General features: G+C 47.5%; 2 protein-coding genes across 2 annotated transcripts in view; both read left to right on the plus strand.

Annotated features, from left to right (window-relative positions):
* LOC120232769 (FERM and PDZ domain-containing protein 2-like) overlaps positions 1-4610 on the plus strand; it is a 58782-nt gene extending 54172 nt beyond the window's left edge. Inside the window, exons 20-22 of the mRNA XM_039233667.1 lie at positions 2834-2944; positions 3978-4071; positions 4591-4610. Coding sequence (XP_039089598.1) covers positions 2834-2944; positions 3978-4071; positions 4591-4610 — 225 coding nt within the window. The remainder of the gene's footprint in view (positions 1-2833; positions 2945-3977; positions 4072-4590) is intronic.
* Positions 4611-4911: 301 nt separating this feature from the next.
* On the plus strand, positions 4912-23281 carry LOC120232806 (putative protein FRMPD2-like). The gene is made up of 6 exons (XM_039233749.1): positions 4912-5019; positions 7672-7819; positions 10020-10234; positions 12517-12615; positions 17642-17985; positions 23233-23281. The coding sequence occupies exons 1-6, from the start codon at positions 4912-4914 to the stop codon at positions 23279-23281; spliced, it is 963 nt and encodes a 320-aa protein (XP_039089680.1).
* Positions 23282-23522: the final 241 nt, after the last annotated feature.

A 23522-nucleotide genomic window follows, 5' to 3' on the forward strand; every position in this document is an offset into this window, starting at 1 on the left:
CAGAGGATGCTCTAAAGGGTACAGTGAACAGCCAGTGAAGAGGTGTGGAGGGCAAGGCCTAGAAGGGCCCTGAAAACAGCACCTTCTGTCCTCGTGGGGTTGAGGTATGCCATCCTTCCAGCACATACATGTGTTCACCGACCCAGAAGCTCTGTGAACCCCATGCTTTTGGTATTTTTATGGAGACTTTATCACACAGGCATCATGGGTCATCCACTCAATCTCTCCTCTCACCTCCCCGGTGGATGGGTGTTGGGTAAGGGGGGAAGTTCCAAGCTTCTAATCATGGCTTGGTCTTTCTGGTAACTAGCCCCCATCCTGAAAGCTATCCAGAAACCCACCAAGAACTGCCTCTTTAGAACAAAAGACTATTACTCAAGACATTCCAAAGGATTTGAGAGCTCTGTGTCAGGAACTGGGGTCAAAGATCAAAAATTAGTATAAAAGATACTCCCAGTCTCTATAAGGGCATAGGGAGCTCTGTGCCAGGAAGAGAGGAGAGACCCATATATGTATATGCTATTATTTCATGCCCTGGTAGGAGCCAGTAGTTGGGGGTGGGGAAGGGCAATACTGTCACTCTTGCCTGTGCTCACGTTGACTATGTCCCTCTTCTGAAAGCACAGCTCCTATCGGGCGCTCTTCACCACAGAACTACTCTGTAAGTAGATTCCATCCATCATTCTCTCCTCTTGCTCCTCAGGCTCAGAGAAGGCAGGAGCACCTACTGTTTCTAGCCCCAGAGTCCTTAGCCCTCCTTGCTGGTTTCTTTAAATTCCGATACCTCTGAAAGCAGGCCTTGCGTGGGCTCTCCTCCACGGCCTAGGTGGAGCATGTACACCTTTGCTTTCCTGCTGGGCCTCTGGTTCAAACAGGCAGGTTACCCCACCTGTCTCCATCTCAGTTTTGTCCTTTATGAGTAGAGGTAATGTCTGTCCACAGAGCTGTGGGGACCGGAGTGCCCGGGATCGGCCTCGCAGTAGGGCTCCAACAATGTTCGTTCCTTCCTAATTGGTCATGGTGCTCAGCTGGGCAGCGCACCCCATGAAGCGCAGGGAGAAGGGATCAGTAAGGAAATAATCCTAATGGCGGACATTTATAGAGTGATTAACCATGTGTCAGGTAGGATCCCGAGCACCTCTATGTTTTATATCACATAAGCCTTGTTACAAGCTTATGAGATAATTATTATCATCAACCCTCTTGATAGGTGTGGCACCTGAGGCAGGAGAGGAAAGGACTGTGCCCCAGGTCTCTCAGGGAGTAAGTGGTAGAGCTGGATTTGAATCTGAGAAATGGGACTGCAGAGCAGAAGCCTTCACCCCAGGGCTGTACCTCAGACGACCCCCCTTGGCAGGAAGCAGGGCCAAGAGGGATTTGGGTTGGAGCCTCTGAGGCTGCAAACCTGTGAGCTGGTTTTTGGTAAGCAGTGGAAGGGAGCGATGGCCTTCCAAGGCCACAGCGGACCGTGGCTTAGGCTATAGACCCTGTATAAGACAGGCTCTTCTGGGCCACAAGGCCAGTTTTGTAGGCGGGTAACTTTCAGTGGCGTTTACACTCTTCCTTTGGCCTTCACCCTTGGTGGCTGCTTTACTCTTTGGACTTTCAAGTTCGGACAAAACATTCTTGCCAGCCTCTGTAGTGTGTCTTGTCTCTGGAACAATTGGAGTTTTGTCTGTTTTATGCCAATCTCTTTGGGACTTCCTCTAAAGGATTGATAATTTTCTAGCTTACTTCGGCCTGTTTATTTTCCTACGGTGTTACCGGTATTTTCCAATATGGTGAACCAAAAGCAGCCAAGCCAAGGTGACAGACACAACAGAAGTCTGGGAGTATCTGTGGCTCCATCTCCACCCATGGGCACAATTTTTTTTTTTTTTATTTTAATGTTTTATTTATTTCTGAGAGAGAGAGAGAGAGAGAGAGAGAGAGGCACAGCATGAGCAGGGGAGGGTCAGAGAAAGAGGGAGACACAGAACCTGAGACAGGCTTTAGGCTCTGAGCAAGCTGCCAGCACAGAACCCGACACGGGGCTCGAACCCACAAACCGTGGGATCATGACCTGAGCCGACGTCTGATGCTTAACCGACTGAGCCACTCAGGCGCCCCCATGGGCACAATTCTAAAAGTTTCTCCTCTGCTAAACAGTTGTTCAGTAGGGGCAGGTCTGCTGTCCCCTCCACTTGTACAATGGCTGAAACATAATGGATGCTCAATTAGTGTTGTCACATGACTGGATGAATGAACAAACATTCGGTTTGTTCATGCGGTTATTGTCATAGTACGGAGTTGAATTCCTGGCACGTGGTAGATAATTCTTATCTTCTGACCTTTCCTCAGACATTCTACCAATGTGAAGTAGAGCCCCAGTGCAGCCGCTCTTGCTAGGGGTGGTTGGAGTTCTTCCTGAGGTTTTCTTGTGTTCAAGTAGCTGTCGTATATTGGGTATCCAACATCACTTAGCTGGTGTTATGTGTGAAGCTACCAGGAAGTGCCTAGCTGGCTTAGGTTCTCAAAATGATATTTGCCTCTTGAGTGGAAACAGGAGGGAACCTTCATTTATTGAGCCCTGCCCTGTGCTGGGTATGATCCAGAAGCAGAGTGAGAAGGGTATCTCTCATTCCAGTTCTGTGAATTGGGAAACTGAGGCTGGAAAGACCAAGGGACTGGTCCAAGGTCATAGAGGGAAGATCTGATAAAGCTGGAAACGATCCCTGTTAAACCTGAAATTCATGCTCTTTTTGGTGTGCGATCCTGGTGAGAGCTAAGAAGTGCTATCTGCTCACGTAGGGCAAGTGCCTTCATGCCTTCTTCATTTTTATATGTTTTGTAGGGGCAGGCTGCTGGTTCTTCTTGTCCTCCATCAGCTTCAGAAATCAATGCCAGCGAGATCTACTTTGTGGAACTGGTTAAAGAAGATGGGACACTTGGATTCAGTGTGACTGTAAGAATTATTAGCAAGCTTGGGGAGTACACAGTTGAAAAGATGTTCATCTGTAGCCTTGGTGGGCATTCTACTCATATGGCAGCCTCTGATAATGTACAAGAAGCACATGGGAAGTGGTGAGCCATGAAAGTCAGTGGGGCCTCCATTGGGGTGGGGCTAGGAGTTCAAAGACAAACTGGGAGGGGCAGGACGGGTTGAGGATGATCAGGGACTCCAAGCAGCGCGGGTGGGATTGGTTGATGGGTCCTGACTCTGTGGTCACACTGCACACCAAGCAAAGGACAGCAGAGTGGGATGGCAGGGACAATAGCTGAAGGTGAGCCTGATTGATCCATGGTCATCCAGCACAGCATCATGGTGAAGCTTGGTGCTCCCGTTTCCAAGGACAGAACAGAATCACCTTGGCCAGAGTGGCGTTCAGGACGGCCGCTTTGCACTGGCTTCTGAGCTCTATCTGCAGACCCCGGAGGAGGGAAGGGAAAAAAACGGCACAAAAATGATATACTCCCACTGATGGATACATGCGTGAAGAAATCAGAATAAAAGATACAGTTAGAGCTTTATCTAGGGACCTGTAGGGATGGTGACGATCTATTGTCAAGTTAGAAAAAGAAGTAAGTTATAGAGCACTGTGTAGTTGATCCTAGGTTTGTACCTACAAATCCAAACTCAAGCATATGGTAGGTGCCAGGGCAGCCTTTGGGCCCATGGCTGCATCCACATATGCTGTTTGCTACTTATGGAGAGATGATGTGGTATGTCGGTGTGACTTGAACTTCTGAGCACCTGCCATGGGCTAGTTCTGGGCTGGATGTGACACAGCTCCCTTGTGCTGGCTGCATGGTTATACTCCCTTTGGACATCTAACCTTGCTGCACAGGGGATAATGTAGTCTGGGCAAACAAGTGAATATATAAGACACTGTCACATGGGGACGAAGTAATGGGATAGACTGTCAGGCAGATGGGAGGTTGGGGAGGCCCTTCAGGAGGAGGCAGACAGGTGGTGAGTGTTTCTTTGTGTTTTCCAGGGTGGCATCAACACAAGCGTGCCCTATGGGGGTATCTACGTGAAATCCATCGTTCCTGGAGGGCCAGCTGCCAAGGAAGGGCAGATCCTGAGGGGTAAGAGATGGAGTATGTTGGGAACTGCATTGTGTAGCGTGCGGAGCCCTGGCCTGGGGGAGGGGGGGGCGGGTACAGCCTCCAGGCCTTAGCCTCACTGCCACCCTAGACTTTGTGCAATTAACAGTCTCTCCAGGTCCTGGTTTCCTCCCCTGGGGAAGGGGCTGCTTTAACCTGTCACACCTCCTTGTGATATGTTAACAAGGATGTCTGTAGTGGCACATTGGGAAATGAAGGGTGATTTTAAAATATGAGATTTTAAATAAACTCATTGCTGTTTGGCCTTCACGGGAGAAAGTAGTGCTGCTCAGAGAGGACAGAGTATGCATTGGTGACCCCAATTTTGCATCCAGGGAGGATGCTGGCAAGCCTCTTCTCTGCCCTTCCTCACATCCACTGCTCTGAAGTGAGGGGGTGAGTTCTATGTTCTCCAAAATGGCCAGTTGAGCTAGAAAGGGCACCTCGGATCTTAGTTATCTCTAATTTCCCTAAAATTCCCATGTCTCTGGCAACAACCAGATCTTTCTGACCTGCTCTGAGATAAAAAACTTCCTGGAGATATAAACATAATCCCCAAGTGACTTGAAAATACTTTCAAAAATGGTTTCGGAGGAACACAGGAGAAGGTTCTACAGAGTTGGCTCAACCTCTCTGTGAGCCAATAAGAGAAAGATGTCTGTATCATCAGTCTATAAAGATGTCCAGGTTGGTGGCTGGCAGCCAGGACCCATCTGGGCTCCTCACAGCTCAGCTTCCTGCCCCTCCTTGAGGCTGCATGGAAGGGGGCTGGGCAGGGGCCTCCCAGAGGAGTCCTTCCTGCGGCCTAAGGAACTCAGAAACATGACATCTGTCCCCCTCCCAGGTGACCGGCTCCTGCAGGTGGATGGAGTGAGTCTGTGCGGCCTCACCCACAAGCAGGCTGTGCAGTGCCTCAAGGGTTCTGGGCAGGTGAGTGCACCATTATCGGGAGCTGTTCTTCCTTCCAGAGCTTTCCTGGACAATGTCAGAAGCTGCAGTTGCCTCTGACTGGAAGACAGACAGGCAGGGAGCAAAACAAGACTTTCTTCTTTGTCTTTTTGTCTCTGTCACTTCTTCACTTTTCTATGGTGATGTGAAAGCCAGGAGGAAGCAGCCAGATTCCTCAAGCAGAATACCTGCCCCCGCTGCAAAGACCCGTGAAAAGTTTGCTTTTCTCTTGCTGAGATTCTGGAATCAGACAGCTTAACAGAGCTGATGTGGTGGAGGGATGTCTCGCGCCTCACTCCGGCTGCTCCCTCACACTCTCTGCTCCAGCCTGAGCTGACCAATGCTTCCATCTGCTCTCAGGTCCTGTCACCAGCTGGCCTTTGCATCTGCCGAGAGCTTCTCCCCAGTTCATGCTATTCCCATCACCCTAGGTAAATTCAGGCCATGCTGTCTTGGGATTCTTTTCACAGTGAAGTAGAAACTCAAGACACCCTGAGATGCGGGCATGAACCCATTATTCTATGCAGCACCCAAACGGCATCTGGATATTACCATGCTGTGTTCAGTTCTCCTCCTGAGGGTGGGAGCCACAGAGCTGGCATTGCCCTCAAAGTAACTGGGGAGTTGGCAGAGAGAGGAAGGACTCCTGTGGGCCATTCTGGCAAACTAAGGGAGCAGAGGGCCCCTGCTTGCTTCCTTTCCCAAAGCAGTCTTCTGGTCTGTAGTACAATTAACTTATGCTGGTGACCTTGGTTCACCTAACCTGAGAACAGAGTCATAAGTTATTAGTGCTTTCCATTAGACTTTTTCTAATGAACGTGATTAGAGAAGGTATGTCTTGCTTGCTGCTGGCAGCTTGCTGAGAGTGATGACAGGTAGGAATTGTCACTCTGGGATCATGGGGTTGGTGATGAATGACAATGGCAGCAGAAGGATATTAGCAGGGCCAATATGGAAGCTTGGCCTTCCTTAAAAGCATCCAGGTGGGGGCGCCCGGGTGTTAGTCGGTTAAGCATCCGACTTTCGCTTAGGTCATGATCTCCCGGTTCATGGGTTCGAGCCCCGCGTCGGGCTCTGTGCTGACTGCCAGCTCAGAGCCTGGAGCCTGTTCAGAGTCTGTCATTCCCTCTCTCTCTGACCCTCCCCTGCTTACGCTCTCTCTCTCTCTCTCTCTCTCTCTCTCTCCTAGAAAAAAAAAAAAAAGCGTCCAGGTGATGTCCAGCCACTGGTTCCTGAAATATGCCTTGTGTAACAAGAGCAAAGAGTGTGTGGGGGAAGAAGGATGGGAAATCAAACCAGAAAGAAAGGGGGAGGCTGGATTGGCATAGGTTGGGGGGTACCATGCTAGGGGTTTGGACTCTAAGTGATGGGAAACATTGGAAACTATTGGTCAAGAGTGCTGCGTGTTGCTGGGGGGGTGCAAACTGGTGCAGCCACTCTGGAAAACAGAATGGAGGGTCCTCAAAAAATTAAAAGTAGTACTACCCTATGACCTAGCCATGGCCCTACTAGGCATTTATCCAAGGGATACAGGCATGCTGTTTCAAAAGGACACATGCACCCCAATGTTTATAGCAACACCGTTGACAACAGTTGAAATATGGGAAGAGACCAAATGTCCATTGACGGGTGAATGGATAAAGAAGACGTGGTATATATATATGTACAATAGAGTATTACTTGGCAATTGAAAAGAATGAAATCTTGACATTTGCAACTATGTGGATGGAACTAGAAGGTATTATGCTAAGCGAAATTAGTCAGAGAAAGACAAATATCATATGACTTGAAGGACCTGAAGATACAAAATAGATCAACATGAGGGAAAGGGAGCAAAAATAATATAAAAATAGGGAGGGGGACAAAACATAAGAGACTCTTAAATATAGAGAACAAACAGAGAGTTGCTGGAGAGATTGTGGGAGGGGAGATGGGCTAAATGAGTAAGGGGCATTACTCCTGAAACCATTGTTGCACTATATGCTAACTAACTTGGATGTAAGTTAAAAAAAAAAAAAAGAATGTTGCATGTTCAGTTTGTGTCTTAGATCAATCCGTGGGTAGCCATGGGCAGAATGGACTGAGGAAGAGAAGGTAGGGTTCAGGAAGCCAAGTTAGCTGGAGCTTTGCCACGGTCCAGCTGGGCATTGGCAGTAGGGGAGGGAATGGGGAAAGGGGGACCCTGCGGGAGGTGTTTCTGACGGTGAAAGGCAAATCTTAGAAAGCAGATATGCATCTGGAAGACAGAAGGGGGTCTGGATCACTGCAAGTGTGGCCCCTAGTTGGTTAGTTGAGGGATGGTTCCATGTTCTGAAAAAGCAGATGTGGGAGGAGGAAGGTTTTTGGCAGTACTAGGAGTGAGTAGTGAGGATGCGAGAGAGGAAGATGAATTTGGCCTTGAATGCACTGAAATGGAGGTACATGTGTTACCTCCAGGAACATTTGGCTAACAGGCCCTTGAAAATATGGCTCCGGATCCTAACAAGTTAGGCTAGACTGAAGATTTTAATTTGAGATTCAAATGAAGCCACTAGTGGAAGTTATCAGGAAATGAAGAAGCGACTGCAGAGTGAAAGGAGTGCCTCCTGGTGGCGATATGAAGTGTAACCTGAGTTTGTTACACCCGTCTTCTAGGTTGCAAGACTGGTCTTAGAGAGAAGAGGCCCCAGGACCACACAGCAGAGTCCTTCTGTTAATGGCACGATGGGAGATAGAGGCACCGCTGTTTCCTTGGCAACAGCCTTGCCCGGCAGGCCTGCAAGCTGCATCTCAGTGACAGATGGTGAGAGAAGAGAGAATTGAGTGTTACTATTGTCATGTCATCCCGTGCTGCCTTTGAATTCTCAACTCAAAAGGGAAAGCAGGAAGTCTTCCTCTAGGTTCTCAAAAGACACTGAGCATGATGTGGCTGGCTTTCGGATGCTGTGGAAGCCAATATAAAGGAATATGTTTCTGGAAAAAAAATACATTGTCCTCAAATGATTGCTAGGCATAACTCTCCCCAAGCTTTCCGAGGCTTCCTGATCAGGTGCCTGGATGCTCATGAATAAATATGTAGGAATGAAATCAGAATGAAAGGGTCATCCATTGCCTGACCAAATCTCCACATTCCAGCCAGGATATCTGTAACAAAAGATCTGAGGCTTGAAGAGGCAGGCTGGGGGAGAGGAAGGCATTCAGAAATCTAGCCTTGCTATTAGCAGCATTTAAAACAGTAAGCCTCCATCAGTTTGCAGCGATGTCATTGTGTATCTTCTGAGGGGTGGCCTCTCGGCACTTCTCTGTGATTTTGTTTCCTGTTAGGAAAACGTGTATTTCTTTTGTATTTCATGATTTGGAGCTTAGCCATTTTTTCAATCTCTTTATAGAGATTTTCCTGAAGGTGTAAGTCAGGTTGAATGCAAGGTAGCCATAGTGAGTGATGGGGTTGGGTGGAGGGGGAGATGTGTGCATAAGATGAGTCTGTTTCCGTTTTCATTGCCCCTCTGCTCACTCCAGTGAGGCCCTTTGACAAACTGACTATCAGACGAGGGAGGGGCCTCACAGTAGTGATGGTGAAGTTGGTAGTACAATACACCTGAACCTAAAAGCTTTAGATGCTTTCATTCTCGCCCCAAATTAAGGCTTATGAGCCAGTGCTCTGTCCTTCTGTTGACTGATTGCCAACTGAGCTGAAAACAGACTAGGAGAGACCCAGAGGCCTTTTTGCTGTCAGGCTAGGGAGGTTCCTGAGGCTGTGTCCACCTTTGATGCCCAGAGGTAGCCATTTTGTCTTATGGTCCATCCACATGGGTAAACAAAACAGCAGCTAAAAAATGTCAGTAGAGTTTATCGTAATTTTCTCCATGGTCTAACCAAAATTTCATTTCAAGTATACTAAAAGTGATTGAGGTTCTAAAGGAGGAATGTGAATATATATGATACATGGTTTACCAAATGATAAGGGCAAATTGTGTCTGTCTATAAACTATATCTTTACCTATAGACTTTGTCAATGATCTGGAATTGCTTTATCCAATATGGTAGCTACTTGCCACATGTGGCTATTTGAATACTTGAAATATATCCAATCCAGATTGATAAAATACATATTCAATTTTTGAAGACTTAGTTCAAAAGAAGAATGCAAAATATCTCATTAATTTTTTTATATTGTTACAGGTTGAAGTGATAACATTGTAGCTATATTGGGGGGGGGTGCCTGGGTGGCTCAGTGGGTTGGGCGTCTGACTTCGGCTCAGGTTATGATCTCACAGTTCGTGGGCTCGAGCCCCGTGTGAGCTCTGTGCTGACAGCTAGCTCAGAGCCTGGAGCCTGTTTCGGATTCTGTGTCTCCCTCTCTCTCTGACCCTCCCTGTTCATGCTGTCTCTCTCTCTCAGAAATAAATAAAAAACACTAAAAATTTAAAAAAATATTGTAGATGTATTGGGTTAAGCACATTATAGGATTGAGTTTATTTTTACCTATTTCTTCTTACTTTTTTTAAGTTTATTTACTCTGAGAAAGAGAGGGAGAGTGAGTGTAAGTGGGGGAGGGGCAAAGAGAGAGGTGGAGGAGGGACAGAGAGAGAAAGGCAGAGAGAGAGTCCTAAGCAGGCTCTGTCTGTACTGTTAGTGCAGTGCCTGATGCAAGGCTGGAACTCACGAACCATGAGATCATGCCCTGAGCTGAAATCAAGAGGCAGACACTTAAGGGCCTGAGCCACCCAGTCAGGCCATCTTACTTTTAAAAATGTAGTTGTTTGAGAACTGAAATTAATTACCTGGTTCGTGATTCACATTTGCAACACACCTTGTTTCCATTGGAGAGCACTCATCTAACGGATCTGAGTATAATGAATTCTGTCATAAAAATTAGCAAAATGAGGTCTTTTTCTGTAACACAGAAATAATTCACCTACTTGACAGTTTGCATTTTAAGGCTGGTCAGTTTCACTCGTTATCTACTGACAGATTTATCTTGCTCACCTCCTACAATACAGGTTGTAAGTTTGAAGTCACTCTGAAAAAGAATGCCAGTGGCTTAGGATTCAGCTTCATGCAGATGGAGAGAGAGAGCTGCAGTCATCTCAAGAATGATCTTGTGAGAATTAAGAGGCTCTTCCCGGGGCAGCCGGCTGAGGAGAACGGGGCCATTGCCGTTGGTGACATTATCCTGGCAGTGAATGGAAGGCCCACAGAAGGCCTCGTCTTTCAGGTGGGAAACCATCTGGCCCTGTGTGCACACTGACACCATCCATGTTTCTTTCAGGCCCACCGACCATAAGGAATACTCTGGGCTCTTCAAAGTCATGCTTGGAGCCTGGATCACATAAAGAGAGCAATTGGTGGAACATTCTCACATTTAATTTTCTGTGTCAGCTCTTAAATATCTGACCTTGAGTAAGCGTTGCTTTCAGTTAGGTTTATAATGAAACTGAAGATAAAACCCTGGCTCTGTGCTGGCTAAAGCACACCTAAAATTCCAGAAGGTTGGATGTATAGGCTGAAGAGACTACAGCGGGTCCTCTTCTGTCCTTCTTCCCATTTCTCTTTTAAATGTACAGCTTTTCATGTGTAGTGTTGCATTGGTTGTCCTGTAGATGATCAAAAATATAATTAAAAGAAGAGAGAGAGTGAAGAGTGGACACTTCTCAATGCTGACAGCACAAAATCTCAAAGAAATATTATGCATGTATCAGTCAGGGTCCTGGCTGGGAATTGAGTCACTTCAGGAGAGTTTAATGAAGATGTGGGCTGGTTGTCGAGCAGCTCAAGGGACACTATAGAGCTCAGGGGCTGGGAACAATGGGTGCAGTTACCCATCCACCCATCTCAAGTCCAAAGACATATGTGAAGGAGCAATTATACAACCCAGAAAACTGAGAGAGACGTGGTGAAGTGGATGTGATGACATGAGCTGTGCTATTTGCTGCCAGCCCCAGCCATTCTGCACAACCCCATGGGGAGGAACGCAGAAAACGAAATATTCACCTTCCTGCTCTTCTGTCTTTGATCCAGCCCATGCTCCCATTGGCTGAGCCCAACAGGAAGCACCTCCTTCTCCTCCTATCTCTGACTCCCACCCATGCTTCTTTTGGCTGAGCCCAACAGGAAGCCTCATTGCAGTCTGCACAGGCCCACCTCCAGAGCACAGAGCAAGGTGGATAGTGACTCTGAACCAGGTGGTGAGGGGTGGAGAATCCTCAGGACAGCATATATTTGGGTGGTGATACCTTCAGCTATCTACTGTGTGAGCCAGCTGTTTTCCGAGAACTAATGTTAGGTCAGCAGCCCTCTGAGGAGCTAAAGACACAGAGGCAGCCAATTCATTGGTCTCAGGCTTGCGGTGGGGTGGACAAACAAGAAAACAGAACCGACTGTGGAAAACAAGTATCGTGAGAGACAAAACTGCTTGCCCCAGGGAACTGGGGAGGGAAGAAACACATTCTGTGGAAGTCCATTGCCGCCAAGGGGAGAAGGATATTAAATGGTGTCCAGATTAACGGTTCTCAAGTGGGGATGATACTACCTTTCAGGGGACACTTGGAAAAATTCTGATATGTTTGTGGTTGTCACAACTGGCAGGTGCCACTGGCATCTAGTGGGCAGGGACCAGAGATGCTGCTCAACATCCTACGATTAACAGGACAGCCCCACAACAGAGTTATCCAGCCTAACATGTCAGTAATGCCAAGGGGTTGAGAAATGCTGGCCTAGATAGGAAACAGGAGCTGTCAGGGCACCTTGGGCTCTGAGAGAGTGGGTTGGAGGGAGAGGCTCAGCACGGTGGGAGCTTCGGATATGGGAGCTGAGGGTGCAGATGGGAAAGAGAGTGGGCACGAGAGGCAGGTAAGATTTCTCCTGTGTGCTGTGCTGCAGAGCTGGTTGAGTGTGAGACGAGCCAGAGGGGGAGCTCAGCAGGAGAAGGACCTGGTTATATCTGTGTTTTGGAAAGAGCGCTCTTGAACGATGTGGAGGAAGGGAGGTGGGTGACACTGGAGGAGGCAGGGAGCAGAGAGGAGGGCACTGCAATTTCACAGGTGAGAGGTTCTGAATGTCGAGCTGACCAGTGGAGGAAAGCTTGGGGCCAAGGGGCAAGCTTTAGAGATTGGGGTTGTGGAGCGTACATGACTGATGGCCCCTGAGATGAGGGGGTGTGGAGAGGAAAGAGGGTTGAGATGATGAATAGCTGTTTGTTTGAGTCATTCTTTCAATGAAGAAAAGGCATCAGTATTGGCAGGTGCTGCCATGAAGAGACCCTGGGCAGACCCTGGCCACTTCTAGCACAGCACATGTGCATGGCCTTCATGGGAATGTCAGGCTGGTGGCTTTGGCTTCTCTCCCTTTAGGAAGTCAGGCCCAGAGCAGTATTCTCCAGAATTCTCTGGAGTTGAGAAATAGATCAAGGGGATAGTGCCAGAGAGTAATGGGGAGCACAAAGGAGATGTCACAGCCATGCCATTCCCACATCTAACTGCAAACTTTGGCTTCTCGTAGGAGGTGCTCCATTTACTGCGAGGGCCATCAGAGGAAGTCACACTCCTACTTTGCCGACCCCCTCCAGGTTCACTGCCTGAGATAGACCAGGGATGGCAGGTAAGATGCGGTGGGATCCTCTGGTGCCTTTAAGCACTGTTTTTCTTGTCTGGTGGGTTCTGAGAAACCCAACTTTCTTTTAGGTAGGGTTCAATGCCATTTTCTTCCCCTGGGGCAGGAAGATAGTTGGCCTCCAAACCTCAGTCTGTGAGAAGTTCATGAGATTCTATCTCTCTCTTCTCCTTGCCCTCTCTACTCTGCCTCTCCAATGTTTGGGCCTTCCTGTAGATAGTAACATGTTTAGATCTTGTCTGTGAATCTTCTAGAGCCAGGGCCTCTGGCAGTCCATGCATCAGAGACGGGAAGCCAGGGGCAATGGGAAAAAATACAAAACCAGACTGAGGGAAGGTAAGAATTTCCATTTTGAAGAATGAAATGGAGAGTAGGATGAATGTCTGCCCTCATAAAGCATGAATTAGCCATGTAAGGCCTAGTGCAAAGAAAAGGCACTGAAATCAGGAAAATTCAGAATTTTGGCTTCAATACCTATATTAGGTTCTCCAGGGAAATAGAATCTATAGGGTATGTATGTGTATGGGTATGTGGGTAGGTGGGGGGAGGTACGGGTGGGTGGGGGGTTAGGGCATGGGCTCATGTGGTATGGGGACTGGCCAGACTAAATTCTGCAGAATAGACTAGTAACCTAGGAAGGAGCTGATGTTGCAGTGTGCACCTCAGGGCAGACCGGAAGCAGAATTCCTTCTTTCTTGGGGATCTCAGTCTTTTTTTCCTGAGGCCCTCAACTGATTGAGGCTGACCCACATCACGGAGTATAATTTGCTTTACTCACAATCTGCCGATTTAAATGCAAATCTCATCTAAAAAAATGCCTTCCCAGAAACATCCAGACTGGTGTTTGACCACGTACCTTGGTGCTGTGGCCTAGCCAAGCTGACAGATGAAACTGATCATCCCAATGCCACCTGTTGGGTCCCTGGGACACAGACTCTGCAGCAGAGATTTGAGTGCCAGCGGTTATGGGGCCAGCTCTTGGAACACCCCTGTGAGGGGAAGGGAGGCGGGGCTGGGCGGTAAGGGAAGATACTGTGTGCAGCTGCCACAGAGGCTTCTGTTCATGCCACAGGGAACTTTGGAGATGGGACGGGCCCTCAGAGCTGTCCTGAATTGGGGTGAGAGAGCCTGTGCCTTTGCATTTTGTATCAGCTGGCACTGGAGTGGGGCTGCCCCAGAGGGGACCTGGCTTTGACTGAGACAGCTCTCTTGAGCTGGACATGGTTCCTGGGGAGGGGCTAGCTGTGAGTTGTGAGTAATTGTCATTCACAGCTGCTGGGAGATGAGGACTTTGTCCTGGAGAGGGATCTGTGTGGGTACTCTGCAGTCACCTGTACTGTTCTGCCACTTACTGGCTACAAGGATCTGGGGCAATTGCCTGACTTCTTTAGGCCTCATGATTCCTTATTAATTAAGATGTGGATAAAATCAGTCACTTATCACTGGGGTGATAGTCACTAGAGACATCACAGGGGATTTGGGGACCCAGATCTTTTTGATTCTTGGACTCCAAGAAGTCATTTGATACAGACTTTGGTGAGAAAATTGCCAGGGAAAGGAAACCAGAAAGCTGCCAGTTTGGAAAAGAGGGTAGACGTAGCAGTTGTGTAGAGCAACTAACCAGGGTGGCAAGGTCAAGCCTCACATGCACAAAGATCAGGTTAAGGGCTTGTGTCTTGTGTTTTTGCTGGGGTATCTAGGAAATGCCAGGAAAAAATGGTCCTTCTGTTCTGGAGAATAGACTCACCTAGGAGGGCCCAGAAAAGTCTAGTGCGAGGGCTTAGGGGTATGGTGGGCATGCTTTCTCTCTCCTCAGACTTGAGGGCCAAGTGGAAGAGGAATTTTCATTCATTCACGTGGCTCCAGAGGTCAGATAGAAGACCAATGAACGGAGCATTTAGTTCATAACTAGAATAAAGTAGTCATGGAAAGGAGGGAGCCATACAAAATCTGGAGTAAGGTCCGTCCAAGCAGAAGTGATAGCAAGTGGGAAGGCGCCAAGATAGGAATGAACCTGGATGTTTGAGGGACAAAATAATAACAGGCATGCCTGGACTGCAGCTAACGAAGGGGAATGTGGAAGGGGAGAAGCCACAGAGGGAGTCAGGGGCCACATTGTGTAGGGCGTTGTAGGTCTTGGCCATCTTGGCCAAGGTGCATCTTGATTGCATCTTGGCTATGATGGGAGGCCACGGGGCTGGAAGTGGTATGAGGGTGAAGAGTTAGGCAGGAGCACACCTTCATCTGGTCTATACTTCAGAAAGACTGCTAAGCTGGAGATGGACTGGAGCACATAAGCCCTCAGTCATTCAAGTAAGATATTGCAGCTTGGACTCCGGTTGTAGCCAAATAGTTGATAATAAATAGTCAGATGTAGCATATGTCTGGGAGGTAGAGTGCAAAGGACTACTTTTGGCTTAGATGTGGTCACATGGAAAGAGAGCAAAGTTTTCCTTGGACAACTGGCTGAATGATGATACTGCTTGCTAAGACAGGGTGTGTTTGCAGAATGCAGTTTAAACGACAGGGCAGAGAAGCGGTAGTACTTAGTAGCGCATAAAACTGAAATGTCCACAGAACAGTCAGGGGAGATGTCAATTAGGCAATTTGTGGAGACCTGGCATGAGGTCAGTGCTGGAAAAGGTGGATTTGGGAATTGTTGGCAAATAATGTTATTTGAAGCCATGACATGGATGAGATCACCTTGGGAAAGAGTGCAGAGAAGTAAGCCATGGGATCTCCCCCAACACGGAAAAGTCTAATTCAAAGAAATGAGACAGCAGGGGCACCTGGGTGGCTCAGGTGACATAAGTGTCCGCCTCTTGGTTTTGGCTCAGGTCATGATGTCACAGTTGGTGAGTTTGAGGCCTCGCATTGGGCTCCATGCTGGCGGTGTGGACACTGCTTGGAATTCTCTGTTTCCTTCTCCATCTGCCCTTTCCCCATTCACATGGTCTGTCTCTCAAAATAAAGAAATATACTTAAAAAAAAGAAAAGAAATGAGACAGCAGAAGAGTAGGGCTCTGAGGGTGGTGGGAAAATGAGGCAAGGGCAGAGTTCAGAGAAAGCCCCACATTCAAGTAGAGTAGATGAAAACAGAATTGTCCTTTGGCTTCAGAAAGACATAGGTCACTAGAGACCCCGATCAGAGTTCCTTCAGTTGAATGATGGAGGCAGAGGCCTGGGTGGAGTGGGTGCAAGGAGAAGTGGGGAGACACAAGCAGAAATAGCAAGTACAGGCATGCATTTGAGGAGCAGAGAAACGAGTGGCCTGGTAGTTGGAGGAGGTTAGGACAGGGATGCAGGCTGGTTGATAGATTGCTGTGGGGAGGTGAAGGATTCTTATCTGAATGTGCCCATTCTCACTGAGAAGTGAGAGGCAAAGGCAGGGGGGTGGTTGAGGAGGGAGTTGAGAAGTCATGTAGAAGGCAGAGAGAATAGGAAACTGGCTTCACAAAGGAAGTAGAGAACGATTATCTAGAATTCTTGAGTGCCCACTGGACACCTGTGCTCACACGCTTGGCCTTAGTCAGTGGCTCAGAAACAGGCATAAAGCTCACATAGAACGTCACTAGGAATTGGAATGACAATATGGCATTTGCATATAACACAGAATGGAGGCAAAAATGGAGGCACATAACACAGAATGGGAGCTCGAGGTTTTCTTTATTTTTAAGGGAGTGTTTATGGGACAGAACCACGGAATGTTAGCAGAGGAAGAAGGGAAGTGGCGGTGATAACATACCATTGACTGGAAGCCTTGAAGAGGGTGAAGGATTGCTGTAGAGTGAGTCCTGGGGATGTTGAGTTGTTGGGAAAGGAATGGTTGGAAATGAAATTTTGGAGCTCTCAGTATGATTATGAGAGAAAATATAAATGGTCTTACAGTTTATTTCTTATCCATTTCAAATTTTAATTTTTGGTATATCCTTTATAATGTACATTGTATATCAGTAGAGTAATAAGAATTTATGATTCACAAGTAAAGGAAAGTGTACCTTTGGAAGCATATCCCTCTCTCATCTGGGGGAGTGGGCAGTTGGCAAGGCAAGGAGAACAGTAGTGGGGGGGGGCAGAGCGCCTCTGTTACAGGTGAGGGCAGGGACGGAAGCCCAGCCCTGTCCGGCTCTCAGGTCTGTGTGCTCTGTCACATCAGGGGTGTGGACCATGGGATGGAAGTGCTTAAAGATAATTTTCGAGAAAAGGTAAAATCATGACTCTCACATAGATATAAAATTGAATATATGCTAAAGATTTTATCTAACTCATTCGATGAGGGAACTAGGCAGATGTTAAAACTGAATTGAAAAACATTTCAAGGAAAAACAATTTGTTCATACAGAGTTATGAAATAGCTCAAGGTGAAAAATACAGTAGAGCCAGATAGCCCAGAAGGTTGTACTATACACAATGTGTGGTTTCCATCGACATATAGATTTTTTCCTCCTCTAGAAAGTTGGACAGTGTTAGCGCGCCACAGTGTCATCACATTGTGCATCAAAATTAGAACCGAGAAGGCCCAACAAGGAGGTCAGCAGTGGAGGGCAATCAAGGAATGTTTGGAGAAGCGGGGGGGGGGGGGGGGGAGGAGACCTAAGAAAGGGAATCAGAGTGGGCAGGGAGATGAGGCTGTGAAAAGGAGACATCATGGAGGAGGGCAGGTACAGACCAGCGTTGACAAAACTCATTTCTTATTGGTACGTGGGAAAAAGGGTCTGTGTTACTTCTGTTTCCATGTTTTCTTAAGTTTTCAAAATATTAAAAAAAATAATGCTTACATTTATCAAGGGCTTCCAATGCCCCAGAGCTAAGGGGTTTAGAGATGGTTACTTGTGTCGTCTAGGATCCATGGGGAGCTGGGCTCCTGACAGAGGGAGACTGACCCCAGAGCCCATCTCTTAACTGCTCTGCCCTACAATCACATGGGAAAAAAAAAAAGGTTATTTTTAAATTCTTTTAGACTTTGCTTAGTGTGCACCATTGATCCAATAACCCTTAGCATTTCTTTTAATAGACACCCGTGCTCTCGGCAGACAAAGAATTCACCAGGGCAACTCGCACTGACTCTGAGCAGAGCCCCAGTCTGGATCAAGAGGATGGCCGTAGGGACAGTGCCTCCCCCGATGCGGGGGAAAGCCTGGGTCCTGGGCCAGAGTCTTTCCAAAAGGCCACTGGTGAGGCACAACGGGACCAGGACATAGAGAGACCCTGGGCCACTTCCTCGATGCGACCGCAGGACTTCCCCCCTCATTTATGCAGACCTCAGCAAGAAATGGATGTCTCAGCATTGGCCACCTCTTTGGAAAGGGATATGAAGCAAAACTGCTATTCGGTTTGTGATATCAGGGGACTTGAAAGGTAAGAATCACCGTGTTCACAGACACTTTATAAATGGTATGTATTTCCTTGCTGGAAATGACAATCAGGCAGTTAATAGCTGTGTGCAGATGCTTACTGGGTCCAGCACTTTTCTAGGCATCTGGAGGGGGGGTGGGAAAAAACGGATCATAAGATCTAGAGTGGCTGCAGCCACAGTTGGTGAGCTTTTGGGAAAGCTCCCCTCACCCGCTGGTCCTCTAGTACCCTTGGATCCTGCGGATGGCAGGCCTCAGAGGCTTTTCCAGCACACAAACCTTTGTGCTGCTTTCTGCACGGCCTTTTAAAGCATCGTAGTGAGAAAGAAGTTCCCTGATACGCATCACCATTTTTTATTGCTAACGTTACATTTTACAGTCAATACCAGCTTAAAAAAATCCATCTTCAAACACCAGACTGGAAGGTTCATTTTCATAGCCATTTTTTTAAGTTTGTTTATTTATTTTGAGAGATGGGGGTGGGAGGGGCAGAGAAAGAGAGGGAGGGAGGGAATCCCAAGCAGGCTCCGCACCTTCAGCGCAGAGCTTGAGGCGGGGCTTGAACCCACGAACCGTGAGATCATGTCCTGAGTCGAAGTCAAGTGTCAGATGCTTAACCAACTGAGCCCCCAGGGGCCCCAATAGTAGCCTTTTTTTTTTTTTTTTAACTCAGGCTTCATTTTGTGCCCATCCCCCATAAGTATTTCCAGTTTTCCATCCTGTTCTGATGAAAAACATTCTGTCTGATTCAGTTTGACAGTATTTATCATATATAGTCAAGGTGCAGAGGAACCGGTTAGGAACAGAGAGAAGGTACACATACTGAGAAAGGGAGAGATACTGCTTCGAGGCATGTGCTAGCTAGATGCACGGGCACAAAGCCAGCGAATAATGAGGAACGACTGTTCGTGTTAGATGCTGTATAAACCCACTGCTATGAAATGACTCTTTTTGTTTTTTTAAATGTTTTATTTATTTCTAGGAGGGAGGGAGAGAGAGAGAGAGAGAGACAGCGTGAGCAGGGCAGGGTCAGAGAGAGAGGGAGTCACAGACTGAAACAGGCTCCAGGCTCTGAGCTGGCAGTCAGCACAGAGCCCGACGCGGGGCTCGAACCCACGAACCGCGAGATCATGACCTAAGCGAAAGTTGGACGCTTAACCGACTAAGCCACCCAGGCGCCCCTGAAATGACTCTTTTTTGCTGATCATCCTAGACGACCAACTAGGGCAGATCTTTAGGGACTGACAGGTGACATGAAGTATGAAGCAGCGGGTGTAATGAATGCAGTTAGACAGGGCAAGCTCTGTGACTAACAGGGGCCCAGCCTGTGTTCCCTAAAAGCAGTCAGACTCAATTTTTATAAGAAGACTGCACCTGCCAAATAAAAACTAGCCAGTGTGCCAAATAGAACAGAGTGGACAAGCACATTCACCAGTGGAATTCATTTGCATGGTCTGAAAATGTGTAAATACAAGCATATTTATAGTTTCTTACAATTGCGGTTCTAGGCAGTCATAGATATATTTGATCACATGATAAAGGAAATAATCTACAGAGGTTTATCCAAGGACAGCTATCAGTGTGATCTTCTAGGAAATATAAAAGGAACTGTACTTCCTTATAGGCGTGAGGCTACCCTTTTGGATTTTTAAAAGTTTTACTGCTAGAGAGTTTGGGGTGATGGATAGAAATGCCGAGTGTTGGATTATAAGGTGACTCTGGGTTTAGGTAGAATACTGGAGTTTAACTTACCATGTGCTTGTAATCTGATACAGTTATCAGCCATTAATAATCAGCGTGTTTGTTTTTACTATTGTTAGTTTGATCAATGTTTCGTTCATGGAGTCACAGAATCTGGGGGTTGTTTAATATAAAAGTGATCAAATCCTACCTCATATCCCACCGTGAAATCTCTTGTGTAATATCCCTGCAGTAGGGTGTCCGCTTTGCTTGAATACCTCCCAGGATGCAGAATTCACTACCTCTTAAGGTGGCCCATTTTGTCACCATGTGATTTTTGATCAGAAAGCGCTTCCTCGTATTAGAGTGACATCTGCCTTTTTCTGTCTTCTAGTTATATGTAGATGCCTGATTCCTCCTTTCTTTTTTGTCATTATTTTTTTTGCAAGAAATACAACATTGTACTATTTTTCTGAATCAAATTAAATTTGGCTTAGTGTTCCTACTTGAAAGGGTATACCCGATGTCCAAAATGTGCCATCTTTGGAAGGGGGTTGCCCTCTCCTAGAGTTACACAAGAATCCTGAGGGCCTTTGCAGAACATTCCGGTAGAGCTTCTGATATTCACTTGTTCTTCCTGCCCTATGCTTGTTGCCCAGGCCGATGTGGTCCATGGAACACAAGGGCAACCTTACCGTTTCTCTGTCCTGGCTCCTCCCATGGCCGACACCTCCTCTTTGCACTTGACCTTCCCCGTCGTGGCCCTGGCAAGGACAGTGCTCTGCCTCCTCACATTTCCTTCCTCCACTTTTCCCATGTTTTCTTCCCCCCACTCAGGAACCTTTCTCTCTCTGAAGGAAGGACTTAAGCCATGTTAGCTTCTCCTCTAACAGGACATTAGCCTGCTCTAGATGAGTATGTAGTGACTGTCTCCTCTGGGAGGAAAAGCATGGCACGTGCCCATCTGTCTCTGAACACATTCTGCCAGTTCCTGGTGGCATCGTGGCCCCTTGAAGTCTCCTTTAGGAGCATCTGTACCTTGGTTCTGAGGTGGCTGTCCCAGGCAAGTGCCTCCTTTGCTTCTGATATCTGTGCGTCAAGCTCTTTCTGCAGTAAGAGCAAGACTTCTTGATGGGATAGCCTTGGCTTCAGCTGTACCACATCCTGAGTATGCCTGGAGTGTTGACTCCTGGGAGCTTGGGGCGTCTCGAATGTAAACAAAGACCCCAACCCCACCACAGGGTACCGCGCAGGTCAAAAGAAATAAACACGCAGAGTGTTATCACAGCGCCTGGCTCACAGCGGGAACTCAACCCAAGTCAGTTTCTTTCTCTTTCTTGAATTATTTCCAGCTAAAGAACAGGTCCTGTCAACTGAAATTCCCAGGCAACTGTCAGAATTGACCGGCTAGCAGGTGGCTACTTCTTAAAGCCAGGTGGCTTGCGAGCACCCCAGCAAGCCCAGACTACTCATAGAGAAGATGAAGTTTTACTTTTCCTTCCTTCCGTTTTCTTTTCTTTTACAATTTTGTATCTGGAGACTGCCATATTGCAGCAGATCTTTAGAAAGCATGTTAATAAAGCAGTACAGTATATTTCCACGGAGGAGGGTTAGAATCGTGTGCCTGCCAGAAGAACGGCTTGGCACTTGGCTAGAGTTGCATCTTATGCAAGGTTTATTTCTAAAGTTAGGGCATAAGGCAAAAATCACATCAAGTCACGTCACTTTGGAAGGCACGATGTTATTTGCTCCCCTGGTCGGGAACAGATCCCTTTTGCTTTGGTTGAGCCTTAGGTGAAGGGCCTTGCTGTCTGCCAAATGCTTATCTTTAAACGCTGGACTCAGAGGAATGAATTGGGAAGGGAGGCTCAAGGCTCCCACTTGTGTTCCCTCTAGGGCTTACGCTGATGGAGTGGGAAGCTGGTCATTGCAGGGTGTATAAGGTTATTTCTCTCTCTGTCTCTTGCCTAGCATATATAGTTAAATTCATGCAATTAAAAGGCATGTCGTTTCAGCAAGTATCATTTAGTGAAAGTGATGCTATAAGTCTTCATGCTCATTAGGAAACACAAAATGAAGCCAGAGTCCTTGAAATGAACCTAAAGTTACTGTAGAGCTTCTGGGGAGGGCACTGTTCCTGGAATAGCACAGGATGATTAGGAGGCTAAAGGTCTAACTCTGCTGTGGCTGCCGTGCTGGCTGTGGCCTCAGAGGAGCTGGCCAAGGCATGAGGCTGCCAGGTGAGGGGGGCCATCAGTCTGATGGGAGGGTACGGGGAGCCCCCGTGAAGGCGGAGCGTGCCTGAGGGCAGCAGGTGAGGCAGGTGCCTGGCCAGGAGCAGCGTCGTCTAACAGCAGAACTGGGGCAGGCTGGGGCCTGGTGCCACTGTCAGCAGGCTTCTCTCTGCCCACTTCCAGACTCCACGGGGATCCCCCCTACTTCCCACCAAACCGCACATAGCCAGGCACATCACTCCAGTAACTCCCGAACACCGACCTTCAGCTCAGGGTTGTCATGCGAGCTTCAATCTCAGCAGTCTACCGGACTTCCCTACTGGAGTGTCCAAGAGACACACCCTAGGGGCCACCAAGCCCTCGGCACACACTCTGACCCCTCACCTCTTGCAAAGAGCTTACTAGAAAGATTGGAGGGAGATGGTGGCGGGAGGTAAAGGCGAAACTGTCAGGCACTGCATTGGCCCGTGGGCACCTGTTGCCACCTGCTTGTCTTCTGCCTGGAGGGAGGGGAGGAGGGTGGGGGCAGGTTCCTGCTGGGGCCAGGGTGGGGCAGGGTGTGGGCGGGACATAGGCAACAGACCCGATTTCCCGTTCTCTGCTGAAACTTCCACAGCGTCCCCTTCCGCCTCTATAAGAAAATGCATTTTCTGCACAATTTGGTCAAGTGCTTTAAGGTTGTTTTTTTTTTTTTTTTTTTAACATTTTTATTTATTTCTAGGAGAGAGAGAGACAGCATGCGCAGGGGAGGGTCAGAGAGAGAGGGAGATACAGACTCTGAAACAGGCTCCAGGCTCTGAGCAGTCAGCACAGAGCCTGACGTGGGGCTCGAACCCACGAACCGTGAGATCATGACCTAAGCGAAAGTCGGACGCTTAACCGACTAAGCCACCCAGGCGCCCCAAGTGCTTTAAGGTTTTAAACCAATTTTCCCTCAAAGTGCTTTGCGATTTTAAAAAATTACTTTCTTAAAGCGAGTGTTCCCCTTTATTCCAGGTAGCATATAGTCTCCTTTTGTGCACATGAATGTGTGTATATTTACATGAAACACGCATTTACATATACTGTGTAGATCTCCTGAGCAGAAACAATGTCTTTTTGACAGTGAAACTCAGGTTGGGACAGACACGTCACTTCTCCGAGGGAGGAGGACAGACTTTCTGGGGGTTTGGGGCTTGTAGCTATTGAGGGGCACCAGAGCTGAGTTTACAAGAGAGAGGCATTTTGAGAAAGGGAAGGGAGGGCAGCGGGCACATAATAAAGCCAACCCATTGCTTTGGGTGCAGAAGGAGGCTGTTTGGCGAAAAGCTAAATCTGTGCATTTTTTTTTTTTTTAGATTTTCCTACTCACCCTCTCTAACCAGGCTTTCGACAGATATTTTCTGAGCAAGTTCTCTGCATGTTTGAAGCGCTGTACTAAATGCTCTGCTGGCTGCATGGACTGCTTTTTCTTTTTTTTTTTTTTTTTTTTTTTTTTTTTTTTTTTTTTTTTTTTTTTTTTTTTTTTTTTTTTTTTTTTTCATGGACTGCTTTTTCTAATCAAAATGCATGTGTAGTGACCTTTAGGCAGCCTCTGGAAGGCTGACTCTTCATGCTGTGTCTGTATCTTCACCTCCAGACAGTGAGC

This window comes from Hyaena hyaena, unplaced genomic scaffold (assembly GCF_003009895.1).
Source record: "Hyaena hyaena isolate Hyena2069 unplaced genomic scaffold, ASM300989v1 scaffold_78, whole genome shotgun sequence".
Taxonomy (NCBI): domain Eukaryota; kingdom Metazoa; phylum Chordata; class Mammalia; order Carnivora; family Hyaenidae; genus Hyaena; species Hyaena hyaena.

Coding starts and splice junctions, on each gene's coding strand:
- LOC120232806 (XM_039233749.1), top strand. CDS start 4,912: ATGACATCTGTCCCCCTCCCAGGTGACCGGCTCCTGCAGGTGGATGGA. Junction 7,820..10,019: donor CTGCATCTCAGTGACAGATG/GTGAGAGAAGAG, acceptor CCTACAATACAG/GTTGTAAGTTTGAAGTCACT. Junction 12,616..17,641: donor AGATAGACCAGGGATGGCAG/GTAAGATGCGGT, acceptor TTCTTTTAATAG/ACACCCGTGCTCTCGGCAGA.